This window comes from Heterocephalus glaber, unplaced genomic scaffold (genome assembly GCF_053883595.1).
Source record: "Heterocephalus glaber isolate CG9 unplaced genomic scaffold, H.glaber_assembly_v1.0 deba00001606, whole genome shotgun sequence".
Classification (NCBI taxonomy): domain Eukaryota; kingdom Metazoa; phylum Chordata; class Mammalia; order Rodentia; family Bathyergidae; genus Heterocephalus; species Heterocephalus glaber.
The window spans coordinates 37,302,872-37,323,414 of NW_028258377.1; the positions used below are offsets into that span (position 1 = coordinate 37,302,872).

The window sequence follows — 20,543 nt, forward strand, 5'->3', positions numbered from 1 at the left end:
CAGGTGCGCGCGGCCAGTCAGATGCGCTGCGCGTCACTCCCCCGGCAGGTTCACGCTCCTCCGCCTACGGGTGACCTAATTACACGGTGCAGGCAGCGCCCAGCGGTGGAGGCGGTCACTCCCACTCGGCGCACCGAAAGGTGCGGGCACCCCACGCAGTACCAGCGCTGTTGGACCATGGAAAAGCTATGGGGTCGCAATTCTCGTTTCCGTGACCAGGCTGCTAGGGCCCAGGGGACGAGCTGAAGCGAGTTAACCGGACGGCCTTCCTGAGGGTTCAGGCATCCAGGCGCCCCACCCGACTGCGCCTGCGCGGGGCGTACAGCTCGGGGATTCGCCGGATTGGGGTTTGAGCACTGCGCCTGCTCGGATTCCGTTCTTTCGCGACCCCGCCCTTCTAGGGACCACGCCCCAAAAGCGAGGGCACCTCAGTCACCAGCCGGCTACGCTGGGCCTGTGCTTAGTCTTCGGTGTGAGTCCCTCCTTCGACCGAGCGGCCGACCGCGGCCTGCTCTGAGGTTGCGCAGTTCGTGTCCCTGCCCTTTCCCCTCCTCGGTTCCCCGCCGCCCCCTGACGCCCGCGTGACGTCACCACGCTGGGCGGCCGCCATTACAGGGCCGAGCTCCGGAGCTAGGGCGAGCGGAGGAGGAGGCGCAGCGGCCGGCGGCCGAGCACTGCTCCGAGAGCCAGCGGGCCGGCGTTAGCGCCCAGCAACCGCCAGGGACCACAGAAGTACCCCCAAGAACCAGTGGCGGCGTGTGCGTGTGGCCCGTGTGCGGGCGGCGGCGCGGGAGCAGCGCGGAGCGGCAGCCGGTTTGGGCGGGTGGCATCATGGACGAGAAGGTGTTCACCAAGGAGCTGGACCAGTGGATCGAGCAGCTGAATGAGTGCAAGCAGCTGTCCGAATCCCAGGTTAAGAGCCTCTGCGAGAAGGTGAGCTGCTCTTGGGCCACGGGAGCCTCCGTTGGCCAGGCCCGCCGAGGAGGCGGCCCCGGGAAGGGTGCAACATGGCGGAGCCGCCCTCCGGACCCCGATCCTCGCTGACCGGCGCCCGCGGCTCCGGAGCGACCCGGCGCCCCCTGCCTCCCGCGCCCAGATTGGTTGTCGCTGCCGCCGCCGCCGCCTAAAATGGCGCCGTTCACCAGAGTCCGGAGCTCCGGAGGCCCCCAGCTCTGCCCGGGCGGGATGGCAGGGGGAGCCGGGACCCTGCGGGCCAGGGCGGGGACGCGTTTGAGATCCGGGGAGGGTTGGGTTTTGCTGCCCAGAAGTGAGCCCTGAGCCAGTACGGTGAGGTGGTAAGAGCCATTTTTTAAATTAATGGTCAGGCCCAATTTGGGGGCCAGCGTTGCCAGAGTCCCCCAAAGGCGAGCTTGTAGGATCGATCCCAGGACCTACGTTAAGGTCACGCAGCTTTAGTGCCACCTTGGGTGGTTTTACAAACTCACCAAGCAGTCGTCTTCGGAGACCTATTTAAAGGGTGTCTTTAAGAATTACAAAGTAAGCCTCTAACCTAATTTCTGCGAAGGTCATGGGTGGTAGTTATAAAGAAGAAATATAACTTATTTTTCGTAGTTGGAAGAAATGGAGAATATGGTGAGTCATACTACATAAGGAGCTTTTGGATTGGAAATCAAGTGTCGGTTTGATTTATATGCTGACTCAAATTGGCTAGTATGAAACCCTTCTCTAAGCTAACATACTTGGCATTTTGCCATTTATTTTTAGAATGAGGAACTAGAATGTCTTGTATCCTCGCTCTTTGTGGAAAAGTTACTTGACTATTTTTGTGACTGCACGTAGCCATGGTAATAATCACTGTATATTGAACTCTTACTGTATTCCAGATATTGTACTTAATGTTTGAATAACGTCTCACAGACACTGAAAATATTGTATCCACTTTTTACATTTAATTTCCTGGGTTTTTTCCCTTGAGGTTGGGGAAACAGGTAGCTTGTTTAGTTATCAAATGTTTTATTTTTCTTAGTCTTGTAATCAACTTTTACTTTTTTTTAGTCTTGTAACTTAAGTTTTCTAAACTATACAAAACATTCATCTCCACGATGAACTTTTAACTTACCATTTCACAATTAACTTTGTACTGTTTCATTTTAGTGCAGAATTAAGGGATATTAGTATTTTGTATTAGAGTTTTTGGAAGCTATTGTGCTCACTTACTTGTGGTTTGATGTGAAAATTAGGTTCATGAACATGTGGGATACATATGTTCCCAAAGCACACTTTTTCAGAGATTATGTTAAGATCAGTTGGAATTTTGGTGGTGCACTCTGTAATGCCAGCATTTGAGAGGCTGAAACAGGAGGATTGCTGCAATTCAAGGCCAGCCCAAATGGTGTAGCAAGACCTTGTCTCTTAAAAACAAAGCCAAAAAAAGGGGAACAATTGGAATTAAGTAAGTTAGGTTTAGATTTACTTATCCCAAGCCTAAACAAAACTATTACTAGTGAATCGAGTGAATTATCTGTTGGAGTTGATTTTTTTGTTTTGTTTTGGTGCGGGGGATCAAACTCAGGACCTTGTGCTTTTGAGGCAGGCGGAGGCTCCACTGAGCTAAATCCCTAGCCCCTGTTGGAGTTGGATTTTTAATAGTAGCTATGTATCAAGTCTCCTGTTTCTTGACCTGTAATTCTCAACACCATATGAGGTTGGTACATTAAAAGTTACGGCCTTTAAAAGGCCTTTAAAATTTTTAAATATATCTTGCCACGTCTTAATTTCTAGGTACTATAAATGATGATTTTACTTTTGGTGTCTGAGTCAGTAGTTAGCTAGGTAAGTAGTCATTTGTGAAGAAAACATTGAAAAGAGAGGTAATGTAATTGGAAGACTGCTCACTGGACACTAGTCCTCTTTCTGCTTTGAAGTGAGTTACTGTGATTGACTTTCGGCCAACTGCTTCACTTGGGGTTCATATTCCTGTTAACTAACTATAGTAATTATATTTTGAGGTCCCTTCTAGAAAGACAGTAGGATTGTATCTTAAATTTATACTTTGTGTTTAAATATTGAACACTTAATTGAATACCCCAGATTGCATATTTTCCTGAGGGGAATGAAAAGCAGTGAAAATTACATATATTCTCAAGGAGCTTTGAGTTCAACTGGAAAGACAAGCATGGTGTAGAAATAAGTAGGTAATGAATCATGGAATTAGAGAGTTTGCCTAGGAGATTAGAAGGTAATATTGGATGCTAAAGTTAATGGGTCCAGTATTCATTGTTTCCCATATCTTTTTAAAACTAGGGTGTAGTGAGGCTCATCATTTTTATCTCCATTGTTTACACAATGTGTCCAGATTTTAGTTCTGAGAGCCAAAAAGAATGGAAATAATACTTGAAGCTGGGTATTACATGCAACTTTCTGTTTATAAAGTAGATCATTTTTGGTGAATACCATCACGCAGCCTTTATAATGTTTTGGGTTTTTTTTTTGGTACTGGGGATTGAACTTGGGTCCTTGTGCTTGCGTAGCAGGCGGCGAAACCACTGAGCTAAATCCCCGGCCCCTATAATGTTTTTAAGTTGTATTTCAACTTTTGGAACTATATAAACCTTACAAAAAGAAATTAATTTGACAAGGTTGTTTTAGATGTATGGAATGCCTGGCTTGATATCTTTTGTGCAAGTCCTCTGGTAAAACGAAAGTTTTCTTTTTACTGTTAATGTTTTATCATCTGGTGCGACCTCTTAGATATGATTGCCTTCTGAATAGTAATTTTGAAACTACTGAGTTAAAATTTTTCATTAGTATAATAATACTTAAAAACTTTTTAGAAATAATTACTTGGTGGGAGTTTATAATTTTTTAATTATAAGGACAAATAATAACATAAAATTCTGCCTTTTACCTGTCTGACAATGTCTGAACAAATGAAATGTTTAAATAGTAAAGATAAAAATACACTATAAGAGGTCGTTGTGATTAAAACATCCTGAGGACATTATTTTGGTATCTTACCAACAATTAATTAATGTGTTAAGTGTTCAAAGTGGAGAGAATCTAAGTGTGTATTAGTAGATGAGAATGGGGTGTGGTGACACATGCCTGTAGTCCCAATACTCTGGAGGCAGAGACAGAAGAATCTTGGCTATCCTGGGCATTGAGTTTAAGACCAGCCTAAACTGCATAGTGATAACCTGTCTCAGAAGGGAAAAAAAATGACTAGAGTGAACATGGTTTTTTGTTATTGACCAGTTAAAAGATTTTTAAGGTGTGACTAAGGTTTATGTCAAAGCCAGTTTTTGTGGTGTGTGCAGTATACCTTGTCATTTTAGGAGATCATAATTTGTTACTTAAAACTTTGGTGTGTAAATGTAGTTTCATCTCAGGCACAGTTATATAGCCTTAGCTATATAAATGGCCAGGTATGTTTCTATCTACAGATTGAAGGAAGTACATTATATCGAATTGCTTTGGCATTAACTGTGGTAAATAGTATTTTATTGTAGGAGTTCAGCATGATTTAACTTAGGTATGATTTTTGACTTTGTGCTTTCAGGGTTTTCCCAAATGTGGAGACTGTTGTTTATTTTTTCAAGGGAGTTCTTTACCTGTGTATGCAGTTTTACATTGGTCTACAAGCACTATAAGTAAAATGCAGTCATTAAGGCTTCATTTAGTTTTAACGTTTGTTAAAAGAACGGGGAAAGCAGATAACTTCCTTCTAATTAGTTGAACTAAAAAATACTTGACCAAAATTAAAATCTTATAAGACGTGAGTAATATACTTTTGTGTGTGTTTTAAATTAAAAAGCTGTTTGGCTCATTGCCTTAAAAGTAATTTGAATATTGAGAACAAACAGGAAGGGAAACATGTTACAGAATATTTTCACGTAGTTATTTTCTTAGTTGTAGGCATAAACCAAATGCTTGGAAAGATAAAGTGACTTGACAACCGGAACTAAAATTGAAGTTACTGGGGGTTATGAATTCTAATTCTGGTATTCTTTGCATTGCTTTGCGGATCTCCTTTTCTGAGGTAGAATTAATAATGAAAGGTGTAAATGAATTGGGGCCAAACTGAATTGTGAAATCAACAATTCTGTAAAATGAAGCAATATTTTATTCCTACTGCTTAACAGCTATTCACGTCAGATAGAAATACCGTGGTGCCACTTTGTCCTAGAAACAGTAATTGTTCTTCTATTTTAGAAGTACCTAAATACATTTACCTTTCAAATAAGATTGGTGAGATGAAAAACCTGGGTCATTTTCTCTCTTCCCAGATAGTATAAATCATAACCCAGAGACTGAGCTGTAAGATATTCTAATAAAATGTAACTTTCATAGTGTCACTGCAGCTGATAAAATGCCTTTTCATCCTCACAATTCCAAAGCGTGTGTGTTTGTGTGTGTGTGTATGTATGTATGTATGTGTGTGATAATCTCCAAGGCATGCAGAGGTAATGCAGTTTTGGGTTAACTTAATGAGAAAACAGAACAGTTCTATTTACATACACAAGTACCCAACCCTCCCTGTTTTCTTTATCTGGGTTCAAGAATTTTGTGTCTTCAGAAGTTGGCAGTAATGGGCTGGGGATTTAGGTCAGTGGTTCCACCGCCTGCTTTGCAAGTGCAGGGACCCAAGTTCGATCCCCAGTACCAAAAAAAAAAAGAAGAAGTTGGCAGTAAGATGAAACTCATGCTGTAGAAAGAAATGATAGGCTCTGACAGAGTAAATGGGATAACATTCATATCCCTGGCCTGATGCTCCTCTGTTTTATGACAGCAGAGATTGCAAGTTGAGTTTGTCTTCGCTGCGATGTCTCCTTTGTTTAGTTTCGAGGGGACAGGCTAGGAGACTTGAGTTTGGGTTGAAATGGTGATGAGTCTGTTTTGAGGGTGCTGAGGAGAAATAGGCAAATTGTGGAGCAGGCCTTTTTCTTTGACCAGTTTCTCTTGTTTAAAACTTTTTCCTTAAATCTGAATTGGACTGGGACTAGGAATAGGAAAGATGTTTGCTTTTGTGTTAAATAAGCTTTTCTTATGGGTTAAGGTAGAAGAAGCTAGAGAAAGAAGTCTACACTGATGATAAATGCCAGGGAGGTGGATGTCAGAAAGAGTAGTGCAAAACAATCTGGGATTGTTAATTTCTTCACAGTACAACATTTTTGTTCATTTGTATATTGGTATTGTGGATTGCGGTTTGGAAGGGTGAACTGAAGCTGTGAAAGGTGTGTATAAACTGTGAGTGACCACCTGGTCATCTCTCCTGCACTCTGTCTCTACCCATCGGTGCCTCAGTCATTGGAGTTACAATAGGTGGTGATTTTTTTAAATACACATACTTTTTTAGTTCTTTGAATTTATCGTTTATTTCATAGTAACTACCCTTGTGGTGTGAGCCGAGAGAGAAGGTTGAAAACCTTTGTTCTAGATGACCTCTGGGAGACAGTAAATTCCTGGCTAAAGGCATGCAGAGAGTAGTTCACAACCATCCTGAAGGGTCCAGTGATGCTGTAACCATGTGACAGCATACATTTATTTCTGGGCTTTGTTCAACCAATATTTATTAAGCCTTCATTATAAGGGTTAGTTTCACTATTTAGCTTTGTCTGCATAGCATTCTTTAGTGCACAGTTTTGTTTTGTTTTTTAGTTTTTGCTCTAAACAGTGGCAACTTTTTATTAGTTGGGAGGTTAACCTGGTTATTTAACTCTTTTGTTGTTGTTTTTGTAGTGCTGAGACTGAACCTAGAGCTTTTTTGCATGCAAATTTTCTTTACCACTGAGCTACATTCCCAGCTTTGTGGTTAACTCTTGGTTTTTTGAGGCAAGGTCTCTCTATGTAGTCCAGGCTTGTCTTGAACTCACTGTAGAGCCCAGGCTGGCTTCCAACTCTTCGGCAGTCCTCCTGCCTCAGCCTCCTGAGTGCTGGGATTATAGGTGTGTGCCACCACACCTGGCAGTAGTTAATTCTTTTTTTTTTTTTTTTCCTTCTGGTACGGAGACCGAACTCAGGATCTTGCTCTTGCCAGGCCAGCGCGGTCCCACTGAGCTACATCCCCGGCCTTAGTTAATTCTTGACAGAAATTTTTAAATGTTTGGGCTAATAATGATAAAGCAGCTTTTCTCTGTCACCCATTATCTGTTTGCAGAAAACACCTACTGTCTATGTCTATTGGGCGGCTTGGACTTACAGGCAAAAGAAGTGCTTTAGGATAGAATAGAATTTTTAAGATGGAAGGAACCATAAAGACCATCTAGGCTGATTCATTATTACCTAGATAGCAGCATTGTTGTTTTTTGAGTAGATTTAACATTTTTCCCTATCCAGGAATCACTGGAAATACTTTATTCATGCACATGCAGGTTGGTTAGTAAAGAATAAAGTCAGCTTTTTGTAAAAGACATGGCTTTAAAGAAAATAGTCATTCTTTTTGGTCAGAAGCAAAGGTGGTGATATGGGAAGACATCCATTTCCTTTTTTTAAATACAATTTTAGAATTATCCCTTACTCCTGACATTTTTTTTTTTCTTTCAGTTAGACCCTAAGGCACAAGCCAAGTAGAAAGTATTAGCCCCTGGAGTATTACATAGAGGGTGATATTATTTTAAGGTTTGTGTAGTTATACTTTAAGATTGAAATGTTTCATAAAATAGTAGAGGTGTCTGTTTACTGTAATGAAAGGCAAGCAGTATGAAGGGAGATTTGATAGTTGAAGTTAATTTGATTCATTTGTTTCCAGTGCTAGTGATAAGCCCTGTCTTGTACACTGCCCCCTCCCAAATACTGCCTTACACCCCAATTTGTCAACAGACCTTGACTTAATTGCAATTACGGTAATGTAACCTCAAACCTGCCTTCCATCTTACATAAGACCATGTGAAGCAAAGTGAAATTCTCTTAGGATTCAAAAAAATATTTTGCCTGAGAATTTAATGCTTTTTTTTGTACTGGGAATTGCATTTGGGACCTTGCACTGCCAGGCAGGCATGCCGCCACTGAGCTACAGCCTCAGCCCTAGAATTTAATGCTTTTTTAAAAGTTTTTAAATAACTTCAAATCCGCTTAAAAGTAAAATTAAAAATTGCCTTTTTTGTTTTGCTTCTCTTTGTAATCATTGGTAGGTGTGTTTAGCTATGGTAGTAAGAATATGAAATGTTGAATTTATTTGAACTAGAGTTCTGTTGAACATTAGAATTAATCAGATATTGAATAGTAAAATGACTTTTAAAATGGAAATTCCTTTCAAGTAATATTAGTAATACTAAAATTATAGGGAGGTTTTGCGGGAGGTACCAGGGATTGAACTCAAGACCTTGCTCTTGCAAGGTAGGCACGGTGCCTCTGAGCTGCATCCCCAGCCCTAAAGAGACAGTTTTACCTGGCTTTCACTTTGGTCCCACAGAGAAGACACATTAAGACCACCTTTGGTTTCTTTTCTACTTAAAAGAATTGCTGGTTGGTATCTACTTAAAGTGACGTTTTTCTACCAATGACAAAAAAATTGTGATATAAAAAAATTATTTCTTTAGTTAAGCATAGATCGTTGATCATATGATGAGCCCGAGCATCTTTTCCTCAGTTACAGACCTTGAGATTCTTCTGTGTTTGGTCTGTGTAGGAATTGCTTTCCTATCTTTAAGAGCTGGGTGTAGTGGAAGACACCTGTAATCCCAGCTTGGGAGGCTGGGGCAGAAGGATCACTGAGTTTGAGGCCAGCCTGGACTGTATAACAAGACCTTGTCTCAAAAAACCAAAAATAGGGCCAGGGATTTAGCTCAGTGGTTCTGCTGCCTGCCTTGCAAGTGCAAGGACCCGAGTTCGATCCCCGGTACCAAAAAAACCCCAAAAAAGGTAAATAAAACTTAAAGTGCTTAAAATTAACATAAAGATCCTTTTCAAGTAGCTCACACCAAAATTGAATATTAACTTAAAAAAAGGAAATCAGTATTTGAAACAAGGTATATCTTGGTATACCTGAGTTCCAAAATCATTCCTGGTATGTGATTAAGTATTGTTTTTGAAGCAGTCCTGCTGTGTTGCCCAGGCTTTCCTTGATAAGGAAACTGACCTTCCTGCCTATAGCTGGGACTATAGGTGTGCACCATTGTGCCCAGGTTTGTGCTTTTGAGACTTAAGAAAAATACTGCCAGGGGGCCTGGGATTTAGCTCAGTGGTTCCACCGCCTGCCTTGCAAGTGCAAGGTCCCGAGTTCGATTCCTCGTTCCCAGAAATAAATTAAAAGAAAAATACTGCCAGAGATCCTTACAAAGTTACTTAAAATTTTTCACTTTAACACTTGGTAACATGGTGCATGGCTACATTCCCAGCAGTTGGGAGGCTGACTTGGGAGGATATTAGTTCAAGTCCAGCTGGACTACTTATTCATACCCTCCCCCAGTACCCCCCAAGTGTACCCGGTGGCTTTCTCTGGGGTCCGGTAGAAGAGTGCTTACCTGCTCTGACTTGGTTGGAGTACCCGAGCCCTGTGAGAATGCTCTGGTTCAGGAAATGTTCCCTGGTCCTGATGGTTAAGGGAGTGGGGGTTGGGTTAGGGGTTGCCATATAGTGAATGTTAGTGACCAGGTTTTAGACAGTAAAAAAAGAACTTGTAAAATTCTAGATCCCAGTTCAGTGATTATTCGGTGGTCTAGGGTAATGATGTTTTATATTCCAGTGCAAAGCACTCATGTAAAAGGAAGCTTGAGTAGTTGTCATGTAACCAAAGGATTAAAGTGTAAATGTAAAAGAAAAACTATTAGAAAATGTCAGGTTGGGCCAGGGATTTAGCTCAGTGGTTTCGCCGCCTGCTGCGCAAGCTCAAGGACCCAAGTTCGATCCCCAGTACCAAAAAAAAAAAAGAGAGAGAGAAAATGTCAGGGTGATAGCTTTTTCTTTTAACAGCTGTAGGAGAAAAATTACAAAGCAAAAATGGACAGAAAATTTTGGATGATGTATTTAAAACTGAGAAACCAAATGCCAACATTTAATTAAAATAACATCAAAACATAGGGAGATTGTTCTCAGAGGAGAAAGCAATAGAGATGGAGGGAAAGGGTGAGGGATGAAAAGAATTGAGATGTGTTATGTACATGTACCCCAAGGGGGTGGGATCTACCCCAAGGGATGAGTGGGGGGGGTGAAAAAGGAATTAAGGATTTACAATTCTTCTCACAAAGATTGTAAACATGTACTACACACGTGCTAATAAACTAAATTTTAAAAGTTTACACAAATATGTGAGCGCCATCTAGCTCTTGATGATTAAATGTCCAAAGAACATATGTGAATAATTTGTGTAAGAGGAGAAATAACTTACAGGAAATAAAGCATGGAATGCAACCTTTCAGCTCAGAAATGAAAAATGCCAATTAGAACCGATGGGGTAGGGCCAGGGATTTAGCTCAGTGGCACCACGCCTGCCTTGCAAGCACAGGGTCCTGAGTTCAATACCTGGTATCAAAAAAAAGAGAGAGAGAGAGTCAGTGGGATAACATATTTCATACATGGAGTAGCTGAGTATGGATACATTTTTATCATTGCATGAGCACTGTAACACTAATGAGTATGAAATGCAGTTAGTGAATATGAAGCTTGACACAAAATGAGACATTGACTAGTTATAAGTGAGTTTTCTGTGTGGGTAAAGACTAAAGGGTGTTTATAAGAAACTATGATTTTTTGAGCCGGGCATGGTTGTGCACACTTGTAATCCCAGCACTCCGGAGGCTGAGGCAGAAGAATCACTCCCAAGTTCGAGGCCAGTCTGGACTACATAGTGAGACCTTGTCTCAAAAGAACAAATAAATAAATATTTTTGTTGGTGGTGGTAGAATAAGGCAGATAGCCATATCTTATTGTTTTCCCACTGAAATAATATCTATTAACATTTTAATCTTTTTTCTCAGTCTCTTTTATGCAAAGGATTCTGACAGGGTTGTGGTCATTTTGTGGTGGTTTTGTTTTGAGACAGTCTCTGCAGGGCTTCCTGGCTGCCCTTGAACTCGATGTACCTCGGGGTGACCTGGAACTTGGCAATCTATTTTCTCAGCCTTCCAAGTGCTAGGATTATAAATGTGTGCTGCCATGCCCATCCTGATGCTGTTTTTTTTGTTGTTGTTTTTTTTTTGGTACCGGGGATCGAACTCGGGTCCTTGCGCTTGCGCAGCAGGCGGCGAAACCACTGAGCTAAATCCCCAGCCCTTGATGCTGTGTTTTTAAATGTTACTGTGTCCCTCTAATGAAATGAAGAATAAGGTTGGTGAATCTTTTGTTGGTGTGTGGATTTCCTTTCCCATTCGATTGTCTTCCTTGAAAAATCTTGGCATGGATGATTTATGAGATCTATTTAGCTTGCTTTCATGTTAGGATGGCCTATGTCTAAGAATGAATGTCCAATCTATAGTTCATTTACTTTACAGTTGAGTGTGTATGTGTGCGCGCGCAGTTCAGCAATCCTCCCATTTCAGCCTCCTGAATAGCTGAGCTGATTATTTTTGTAGTATGTTGAAAATGAGAGTAGTGAGATATTGAAATCCAAACCCAGATCGCTGAGAGGGCATTGATAATAAACTAATATTCCCAATGATCTTTCAAGTGAACCTCCAAATTGTTGGACATAACATTTTAACTTTTCACAGCTCTTTATATGTTTCTTGAAGCAGGGTCTTGCTGTACAGTTCCTGCTGGTCTTGAATGAACAGTGCTCCTCCTGCTCACTTCCCAGGAGCGGGGATTACAAGCTGCACCAGCACACCCAGCAGTTCTTAGGAAGAAGATCTTACTGATAGATTATTTCACTTTCACTTTGTTCCAGGAAGTTTTTACCAAATCTTTTTTGCTTGAATTTGTTCATTCTAGTCTTTACCACTTGATAGTTTCAGAAGAGTTCTAATAAATCCAAATCGATATGGTACTGATCGTATTATTTAAAAAATTTTGTGCTTTCTTTTCCCCAAATGTTAATTTTATCAGCTGAGAAATTTTGAAGGCCTGGAAAAATGTTTTAGGACAGCGGTGGCAAACCTATGGCACCCATGTTGCATCCAGCTGTTTTTGTTCGGTTTTAGGAGAAGCAAAAAAATTCGGTGTTTAGTTTGCTTTTGCTTTGCTTTTGCTTCAGTGCATAATTCAGGTGACCTGCTTTGTTTTTTTGTGGGTTTTTTTGGTACCAGGGATCGAACTTGGGTCCTTGCGCTTGCAAGGCAAGTGACGGAACCACTGAGCTAAATCCCCGGTCCATGCTTTGAATTATAGGAGTCAAAATGGCAGAATAGAAAAATGATTACCTAAAATCAAAACTCAAATTATTACTTAAATTACCTTAAAAGTCTTCTCCCATTTTCTTTGAGTATTAAATAACCAGAGAGTTGAGGTTGTGTGGCTGATGGTTGACACAGCCATGGAGGGAGGCTCTAGAGGTGAATCATTAAGAGGTCCCAGTAAATGACCCATAGAGAGGTTTAACGCTGATGCTGTAGCCCAGGCTGGCCTTGAACTCACATCCTTGGCCTCTTGAATGCTGAGAATGTACAGTGACCAGCTTGGCCTTGGGCCCGATTTTGTATTAGCACAGCCTCTCTTAGTCTTCTCTTTTTCTGTGATTAGTTTTTAAAAATAAGCTTTGATGTGAACATCTGTAGGCTATATTGTTCTGGCATTCAAGATAGTGTATTTTGGTATAATGATTATTTTAGAATTGTTAAATTGAAACAAAAAGTAGCACAATATTTAAAATTGTTTCTTTGCAAGCTTGCTTTTTTTTTTGGTACGGGGGTGGAACTCAGGAACTTGTGCTTGCAAGGCAGACACTGTGCAGCCTAGCTAAATCCACAGCCCCCTGCAAGCTTGCATTTTTTGTTAAAATATTCTTAACAGTTGGCTTGTTTGGTGATTGTTTGATGGACACCACTGTTTTCTCACTATTTCATTATGATTATTCTTTGAAATTTGTTAAGAGCAGAAGGAGTTTTGGTTGGTTTTTCCAGATTTAAGAGTTAAAATTGTTTCCTTTAAAGTTACAGTGTCCTTTCCATTTTGGAGGACTATTTGATGTAGTGTCAACATTTAAAAATGCAGAATTCGGGGCTGGGAATTTAGCTCAGAGGTTCCGCCACCTGCCTCACAAGCTCAAGGTCTCGAGTTCCGATCCCCAGTACCCAAATTAATAAATAAATAAAGTGGTCTTCTCTAGTTAATGCTCTTCCTTTCTTTCCTGACACTGTACCTTTTTTCCTCGTTATTGTTTTGTAATGCTTCTCCACAGCAGTGGGAATAACCCTCCCTGTACACGACTGTATTCCCAGTGGCCAGGATAGGGCTAGGTACATAGTAGTCGTTTGGATGATTGAGCAAATGATGGTCTCCTCGTGTACTTTAAATTTTCTAGCATATACTGATGAGTAAATGTGTATTGGATGAATGAACAGTAGGCGTTCTACTGAGTGAAGTATTACCTTGCCTTTAAAAGAAATGTTTGAATTTGTGATTATATGGAAGAGTGTATACTATGCCAAATAAAAAGAGGCTTGTACAATACATGTGTATTTACTAAACCAATTATAAACCAAGAACTATGTGTTATGGTATAAAAAGACATACACTGGGGCCAGGGATTTAGGTCTGTGGTGCTACCGCGTGCCTCACAAGCACGCAAGGACCAGAGTTTGATCCCCCGGTACAAAAAAAAAAAAGACATACACTAAAATAACAGGCAAAATTTTAATGTCTATTAAAAATTAAAAAGTGAAGCAATACCAAGATAGCCTGAAATTGTGGGATGACAACATTATAATTAGAACTCTAAAACTGGGGCAGCAGGAACTTGTGTGTCTTATTCCATTTTCATGATCTTCTGAAGGTGATCATGATCTCCTCAGTGTTTTAGTTAGATGGCAATTTGACAGGTTTAAAAACTCCTGATACTGTCTGAGTGTGGTGGCACATGCCTGTAATCCCAGCACTTGGGAGGCTGAGGCAGGAGGAGGATCAGTGTGAGTTCCAGACCAGCCTGAACTACAGAGTGAGACTCTGTCTCCAAAAAACCCACAAACAAAAAATTGATATTAATGGTAGGCATGAGGCTATGCTCCTGGATATACTTTTTTTAGAAGGGGTGGTATAGCCAATGGATAGAATGAATCTAGCCACATCCTGTATGTGTTAATGTGGTCATAAATGCCTGTAGTTTCCCCATATACCAGCTCTGTTTTACCATAAGGTACATTAAGTGGGAGTAAGCATATCTTTGTTAATGTTTAATGGTTTGTTAATGTTGTTTAATTGCTTTGTTTTTTTCTCCGTCTGTAGGCTAAAGAAATCCTGACAAAAGAATCCAACGTGCAAGAGGTTCGATGTCCAGTTACTGTCTGTGGAGATGTACATGGGCAATTTCATGATCTCATGGAACTGTTTAGAATTGGTGGCAAATCACCAGATACAAATTACTTGTTTATGGGAGATTATGTTGACCGAGGATATTATTCAGTTGAAACAGTTACACTGCTTGTAGCTCTTAAGGTAATTTAAAATTTTATGTTTGGACCTTTTGAATTGGGTAAGACCTTCCTCTTTTCTTTTCTTTTTTTTTTTTAAGACCTTCCTCTTAAATGTTTGTTTTTCTTAGTGATTTTTCTCCATCTGTATGTCAGATTTTAGAATAAAATTCCTTATTTAGGAATGCAAATAAGTAAGACTTTATGTACAGCAGTTATAGCTTTGTTAAATGTACAGATGAAGATCTGAAGGTGAAACAGAAAATAGTATATAGCTTTTAGGGTAAAATTTTTCTGCCTTTTACTTATAAAAATTTGTTTGACCTTGTCGTTGGGGGAGCCTTTTTCTTTCTGTTTTTCTGTTTTCAACCTTTTCTTAGACAACAGGCTCATGTTATAGAATATTCACAACGATAAAATGGGTGTCAGAGACTTTTCTAATATTAAGTAGTGAGTCATGGTTTCACCAAGAGCTGAATTGTAGGTGATTGATGTGTTAATTGTGTGAAAAGTTACAGAACTTTTTTGGAAATCATTCTGCATTTGTAAAATGAAGGAGTTGGATTAGATGAGGGAAAGTATCTCCTGTGGCTCCAAATATTTTGAAGGAAGCTGTCCGGCCCCCTCTGCTTAAAAGCATAGGATCGATCCCAGTTTACAGAAGAGGAACAAATGTACTGCCTTTAAAATTCACCTAGGAGGTGCAGTGGATTGAATTATGTCCTCTCAAATTTCATGTATTGAAGTCTTAACCCGAGGCCTTTACAGAGGTACTTAAGTAAAATGGGAGGGCCTTAATCCAATGAGTGGTGTCCTTAGAAAAAGATATTAGGGCAGAGATGGGGAAGAAGGTAGGAGGACACATGGAGAAAACAGCAATCTATAAGTCAGGGAGAGAGGCCTTCAAAGGAAACCAACCCCCCGAAACCTTGATTTTGCTGGCTCCAGAAATGTGAGGAAATACGTTTCTGTACTCTGTGGTACTTGGGTATGGCAGCCCTAGCAGCAGATGAGTACTGGGAGAAAGGATGGGCTTTTCAGTAAATGATGGAAGAACATATAGATCATGGGGTTGGTGATGTGCTTGCCAACCATGCACAAAGCCCTGGACTGAATCCTTAGTAGCAACAACAACAAAAAATCTACAGACCTAAATGCAAGGTCTAACCTATAAACTTCCAGGTAAGAGAAAATCTTTCTGATCTTTTGTTAAGCAGACTTTTTACATATGTTTACAGAAATATGACCTGTTAAACAGAAAACTTGATTTTGTCAAAATTAAGATTTTTGTGTTCTTCAAAAGACATCAAAAGTAAAAGTATTTGTATTGAGTCTTAAAATACTTGTTATGCATTTTAATTTTTAATTATTTGGTACCTGGGATTGAACCCAGGGCCTCCTGCATGGTAATAAGCACATGCTCTGCCACTGAGTTACACCTACATGTTCTTTTTTTTTCTTTTCTTTTGAGACAAGGTCTAGCTATGTCATTCAGGCTGGGCTTAAACTCACTATGCAGCCCAGGCTGGCCTCAAACTTGCAGCAATCCTCCTGCCTCAGCCTCCAGAGTACTGGGATTATGGGCATGTGCCACCAGTCCCCAGCTCTTCAAATATTTTTTTTCCAAAGCCTCTTAATTTAATAACCAGACAGGTAACTTTTAAATGGGAAAAATATTTAAAGCCATTTCACCCAAGAGATATGTGGTCAGTTACCACATGAAAAGATGCTTAACACCTTTAGTCATTAGGGAAATGCAAGTTGAAGTAATGGTGAGCTAGCACTTCACATTTGTTAGACTAATCAGTGAGGCTCCTAAGAGCAAGTTTTGGTGGATGTGCAAAGGTAAGAATGCTCATGCAGGGGCGAGGGATTTAGCTCTGGTTCTGCTGCCTGCCTCGCAAGTGCAAGGTCCTGAGTTTGATCCCCAGTACCAAAAAAAAAAAGAATGCACATGCATTGCTAGTGGGAATGTGAAATAGCTCAGCCACTGGACTGTTTCTCAGAAAGTTAAGCGTATACCTACTGTATGACCTGATCGTTAATATTCCTAAGAGTCCATCCAAAAGAAATGAAAGCATGTGTTCATGCAGAAACCTTCCGTGCAAATGATCTTAGCACCAACTTGTGGTAGCCAGAACACTGGAAACAGTCACCAGTTCACCCTCCTGGTAGGTGGAGAAACAAAAGGTGGTACTATAAAGAGGATAAACCATTGACCTGGGCTGCAACACCGATGAGCCTTAAGACATTCCAACTGATGCCTTGCACAGAAGGCTACATTTTGTTCCCCATCTCTATGGAACTTCTGGAAAAGACACTGTCAAGAGAGAAAGTAAATCAGTGGTTGCCAGGAGCTGAGAGTGGGAGTGGAGAGTGACTGCAGACAGACAAGAGAGATCTTCTTGGGCTAATGAGAAGGTTCTAAAACTGGGTTGTGATAACTGTTGTGTAACTAAATTTACTAAATGTCATTGAACTGGAAAAAAATTTCATGCATGAGGTTTAATAACCCATGACTGCTTGGTAGAAAATGGGTGGTAGAAGGCATTTGAATTTAATTGAGATGAGGTTGACAAAATACCTCATGGGCATTTATGTTTGTAGATCTGTGGCTTTATTTCAGTGTAATGTGGAGATGTATGACTTTTTAAAACAAAGTTGGAGCTCTTGAGTTTCCCAATGGAAAGCTTCCTGAATTGTCATTTGATTTGTGAAGGAACTAGCTATTAATGTTATATCTATTTTGTTGTTTTAGGTTCGTTACCGTGAACGCATCACTATTCTTCGAGGGAATCACGAGAGCAGACAGATCACACAAGTTTATGGTTTCTATGATGAGTGTTTAAGAAAATACGGAAATGCAAATGTTTGGAAATATTTTACAGATCTTTTTGATTATCTTCCTCTCACTGCCTTGGTGGATGGGCAGGTTTGTGCATCTTAAAACTCATGGTTGATTATTTTTAGGGATCTGCTCATGCTACTACCCTCCCCTACAATTCTCAGGCTGGCCAAGCCACCCAAGAACTTGAAACCCTTAGCCTCCCAAGGGCTGAGGTTTATGACATGTCACCACCTTAGGAATCTGCTTTTCTCCTTTTTTTTTTTTCCTTGCTTTTGTGTGACCAGAGATTGAACCCAAGGCCTTTGTGCCGAGCAAGATCCCCAACCCTTTTTAAATTTTGAGGCAAGGTCTTGAATTTGTAATACTCCTCCCTCAGCCTCCTAGAGTGCTGGGGAAATCTGCTTTCTTAATGTTAAGATGCAAGTGACTTTGTTTTCCATTCTCATACCCTTTTTGGGATTTGCTGGTTTTTTGTTTCTGTGGCTTCTTTGTAGCAAGCACTGAACTGTATGGGGTGGGATCACAGGAGTAGAAAATGCAGCCCAAGTCTGAGAGATATAAAGAGCTATTAACTGTTCCAGGTAGAGAGGTGGTACACAGAACTTTTAAGAAATGCCTGTATGAAGGTACTAGAGTTAGTTTTAGTGGAGGGGTGACATTTTCTTGCAGGAGCTGATGGAGCTGGCGTCTGAGTGTGTTATGAGTGTTGTGTCAGGAAGAAAGAGTACTCAGTAGTGGAGTGTGGGCTGGAGGGAAGGTGGGCCCTCCTCCGGTCAGACCTCGGGCAGGAAAAGCACAGAAACGCAGTGGGGCAGATGATGGGCCCACTGCCTATAGCTTAGTCTAGAGTATTTCAGTTTCTTGTAAGTGAAGCTAACATTTTAAACCAATCTTTGCAGATCTTCTGTCTACATGGCGGCCTCTCCCCATCCATAGACACTCTGGATCATATCAGAGCGCTTGATCGCCTGCAAGAAGTTCCCCATGAGGTATGGCTTTACCTGGTAGTAAATTCTTCTTGGAAAACTTTGCAGAGAAGTTTAATTACAAGTTCATTTTACGTGTTAAACAGTCCCTTAGATGTGAACACTGTTAGCAACTCCGCTGTTGATAAGGTGAGAAACCTGCCAAGATCACGGTGGATGTGTGACTGGGTTTATTAGAACCAACACTGTCTTTGAGGGATGGGTGCCGGGGATCGAACTTGGGACCTTGCGCTTGCGTGGCAGGCGGCGGAACCACTGAGCTAAATCCCTGGCCCTTCCGACACTGTCTTAAATGACCAGTTCATACTACCTTGTAGTAAAGTTTACATGCTGTAGGCAGATTGAGGCGCTCACCGTTAATGCCAGTTGTGCATCATGGAGACTTCTGGAAAATGGCTCTGTCATTTCACAGACATCTTAACTGAAAGATCTGTTACTCTTTGGAGCAAACATCACGCAAAAAGCGACATAGAAAGCTGCTTCTGATGAATTACTCAGATGGTGTATAACTTGAACCTGCTCTTTTAGGGTCCAATGTGTGACTTGCTGTGGTCAGATCCAGATGACCGTGGTGGCTGGGGAATATCTCCTCGGGGAGCTGGTTACACCTTTGGCCAAGATATTTCTGAGACATTTAATCATGCCAATGGCCTCACGTTGGTGTCTAGAGCTCACCAGCTAGTGATGGAGGTATGTTCTGTTCTTTGAAACAAGACTTGCTTTTTAGTAAACCGAAGGAGAGAAGATTTTGGGGAGTTTTACTGTAATGCTTTTTTACCAAGTCATTCCATATATTCCTTCTCTGAGTTTGCCACTGTAGCTTGAGCCTTTTGGTAGCTGCACACTAGAATTAAAACCAAGTTTTTCATATCCCAGTGGCTCAAGGGCCTGCCCCTGGGTCCCATCTCCTCCCAGAATCACTGCTGTGGGGATGAAGCCTTCACCACAACATGTGCCTTTGGGGGACGCGTAACGTTCAAACTATAGCAGGATGTATTTACTTCTACAGGGATGGCCAGATGGTCTTATATCTTCAATCATATCCTCTTCGTTCTTTTGTTTTGTTTTTTGAGACAGGGTCTCCTTTGAAGTTCGGGTTGGCCTTGAACTCACTATGTAGCCCAGGCTGGTTTGAAACTTGTGATCCTCCTGCCTCAGCCTCCTGAGTGCTGGGATTATGGGAGTGCTTCATTCTTAGTCATGTTTACGTGACTTTATTAAGAGGCTGATGAGACATAGGCACCCACAGAGGGCCAGCTTTATATAGTTTATTGATGTTAGGTATTTTTTAAGGTGGTGGGGGGTGTTGGACCCAAGGTCTCCTGCACGGTAAGCCAGCACTCTACTACTACTGAGTGACAGCCCTCACCCCACCCCACGAACCTTTTGTTGTTACTTTTGAGACCAGGTTTAGGTAATTGCCCAGGATGTCTTTGAATTTGTGGTCCCCCTGCCTTGGCCTCCCAAGTAGCTGAGATTACAGGTGTGACCCCATGCCAAACTTTTTTTCTTTCTATAATAAAAGACTAGTTTTGTTAATTTTGGAAAAGTAAGTCGTTTGTGCAAAATACAGGAAATTAAGCCTTTTGGGGGGTGGTTGTAGTAGTAATACGTAAATTCTGGAGAAAAGAACTTTTTCTTTTTTTCCCTTTGTAGGGCTATAACTGGTGCCATGACCGGAATGTCGTAACAATTTTCAGTGCTCCAAACTATTGTTATCGATGTGGTAACCAGGCTGCAATCATGGAACTTGATGATACTCTAAAATATTCTTTGTAAGTATTTATACCTGACCATTTGGTTGCATTACTGAATAGTCTTACTGGGCAGTATAAGTGTTCATGAATTCATGCTAATTCCAAGTTGATTTTTAAGTTTTCTTTGAAGTAGACCTATGATATATTGGAATACATCAACAGAAACTAACCCAGTATAGACCCTATTATTGATTACTAGGTGTTCAGTTTTTAAACCTGTGTTTTTATTATGGACTTAATAATTAAGTATATTCTGAAGATGAGAAATCAGATACAGTACTTAGATGCTTTAAATTTTACTTATTTGGTAGAGACTTTCATTCAAATGATCTTACAGGGAACCCCATTGTATAATAAAACCCTAGCTTTTCTACCTGAAGTTGGCTTACTTCTTATCAGGGGAATGCAGCTGAAAGACCTTAAATGTATGATTCAGTTGCAGTTAAAGTTCTGTTCTCCTATCCAAGTTAAAATTGGATAGGAAAAAGTTCTA

General features: G+C 40.9%; 1 protein-coding gene across 1 annotated transcript in view; it reads left to right on the top strand.

The window, feature by feature from the left end:
• Ppp2ca (protein phosphatase 2 catalytic subunit alpha) overlaps positions 1-20,543 on the top strand; it is a 21,348-nt gene continuing 805 nt past the window's right edge. Inside the window, exons 1-6 of the mRNA XM_004836578.4 lie at positions 1-933; positions 14,275-14,484; positions 17,218-17,391; positions 18,207-18,296; positions 18,822-18,983; positions 19,950-20,068. Coding sequence (XP_004836635.1) covers positions 832-933; positions 14,275-14,484; positions 17,218-17,391; positions 18,207-18,296; positions 18,822-18,983; positions 19,950-20,068 — 857 coding nt within the window. The 5' untranslated portion in view covers positions 1-831. The remainder of the gene's footprint in view (positions 934-14,274; positions 14,485-17,217; positions 17,392-18,206; positions 18,297-18,821; positions 18,984-19,949; positions 20,069-20,543) is intronic.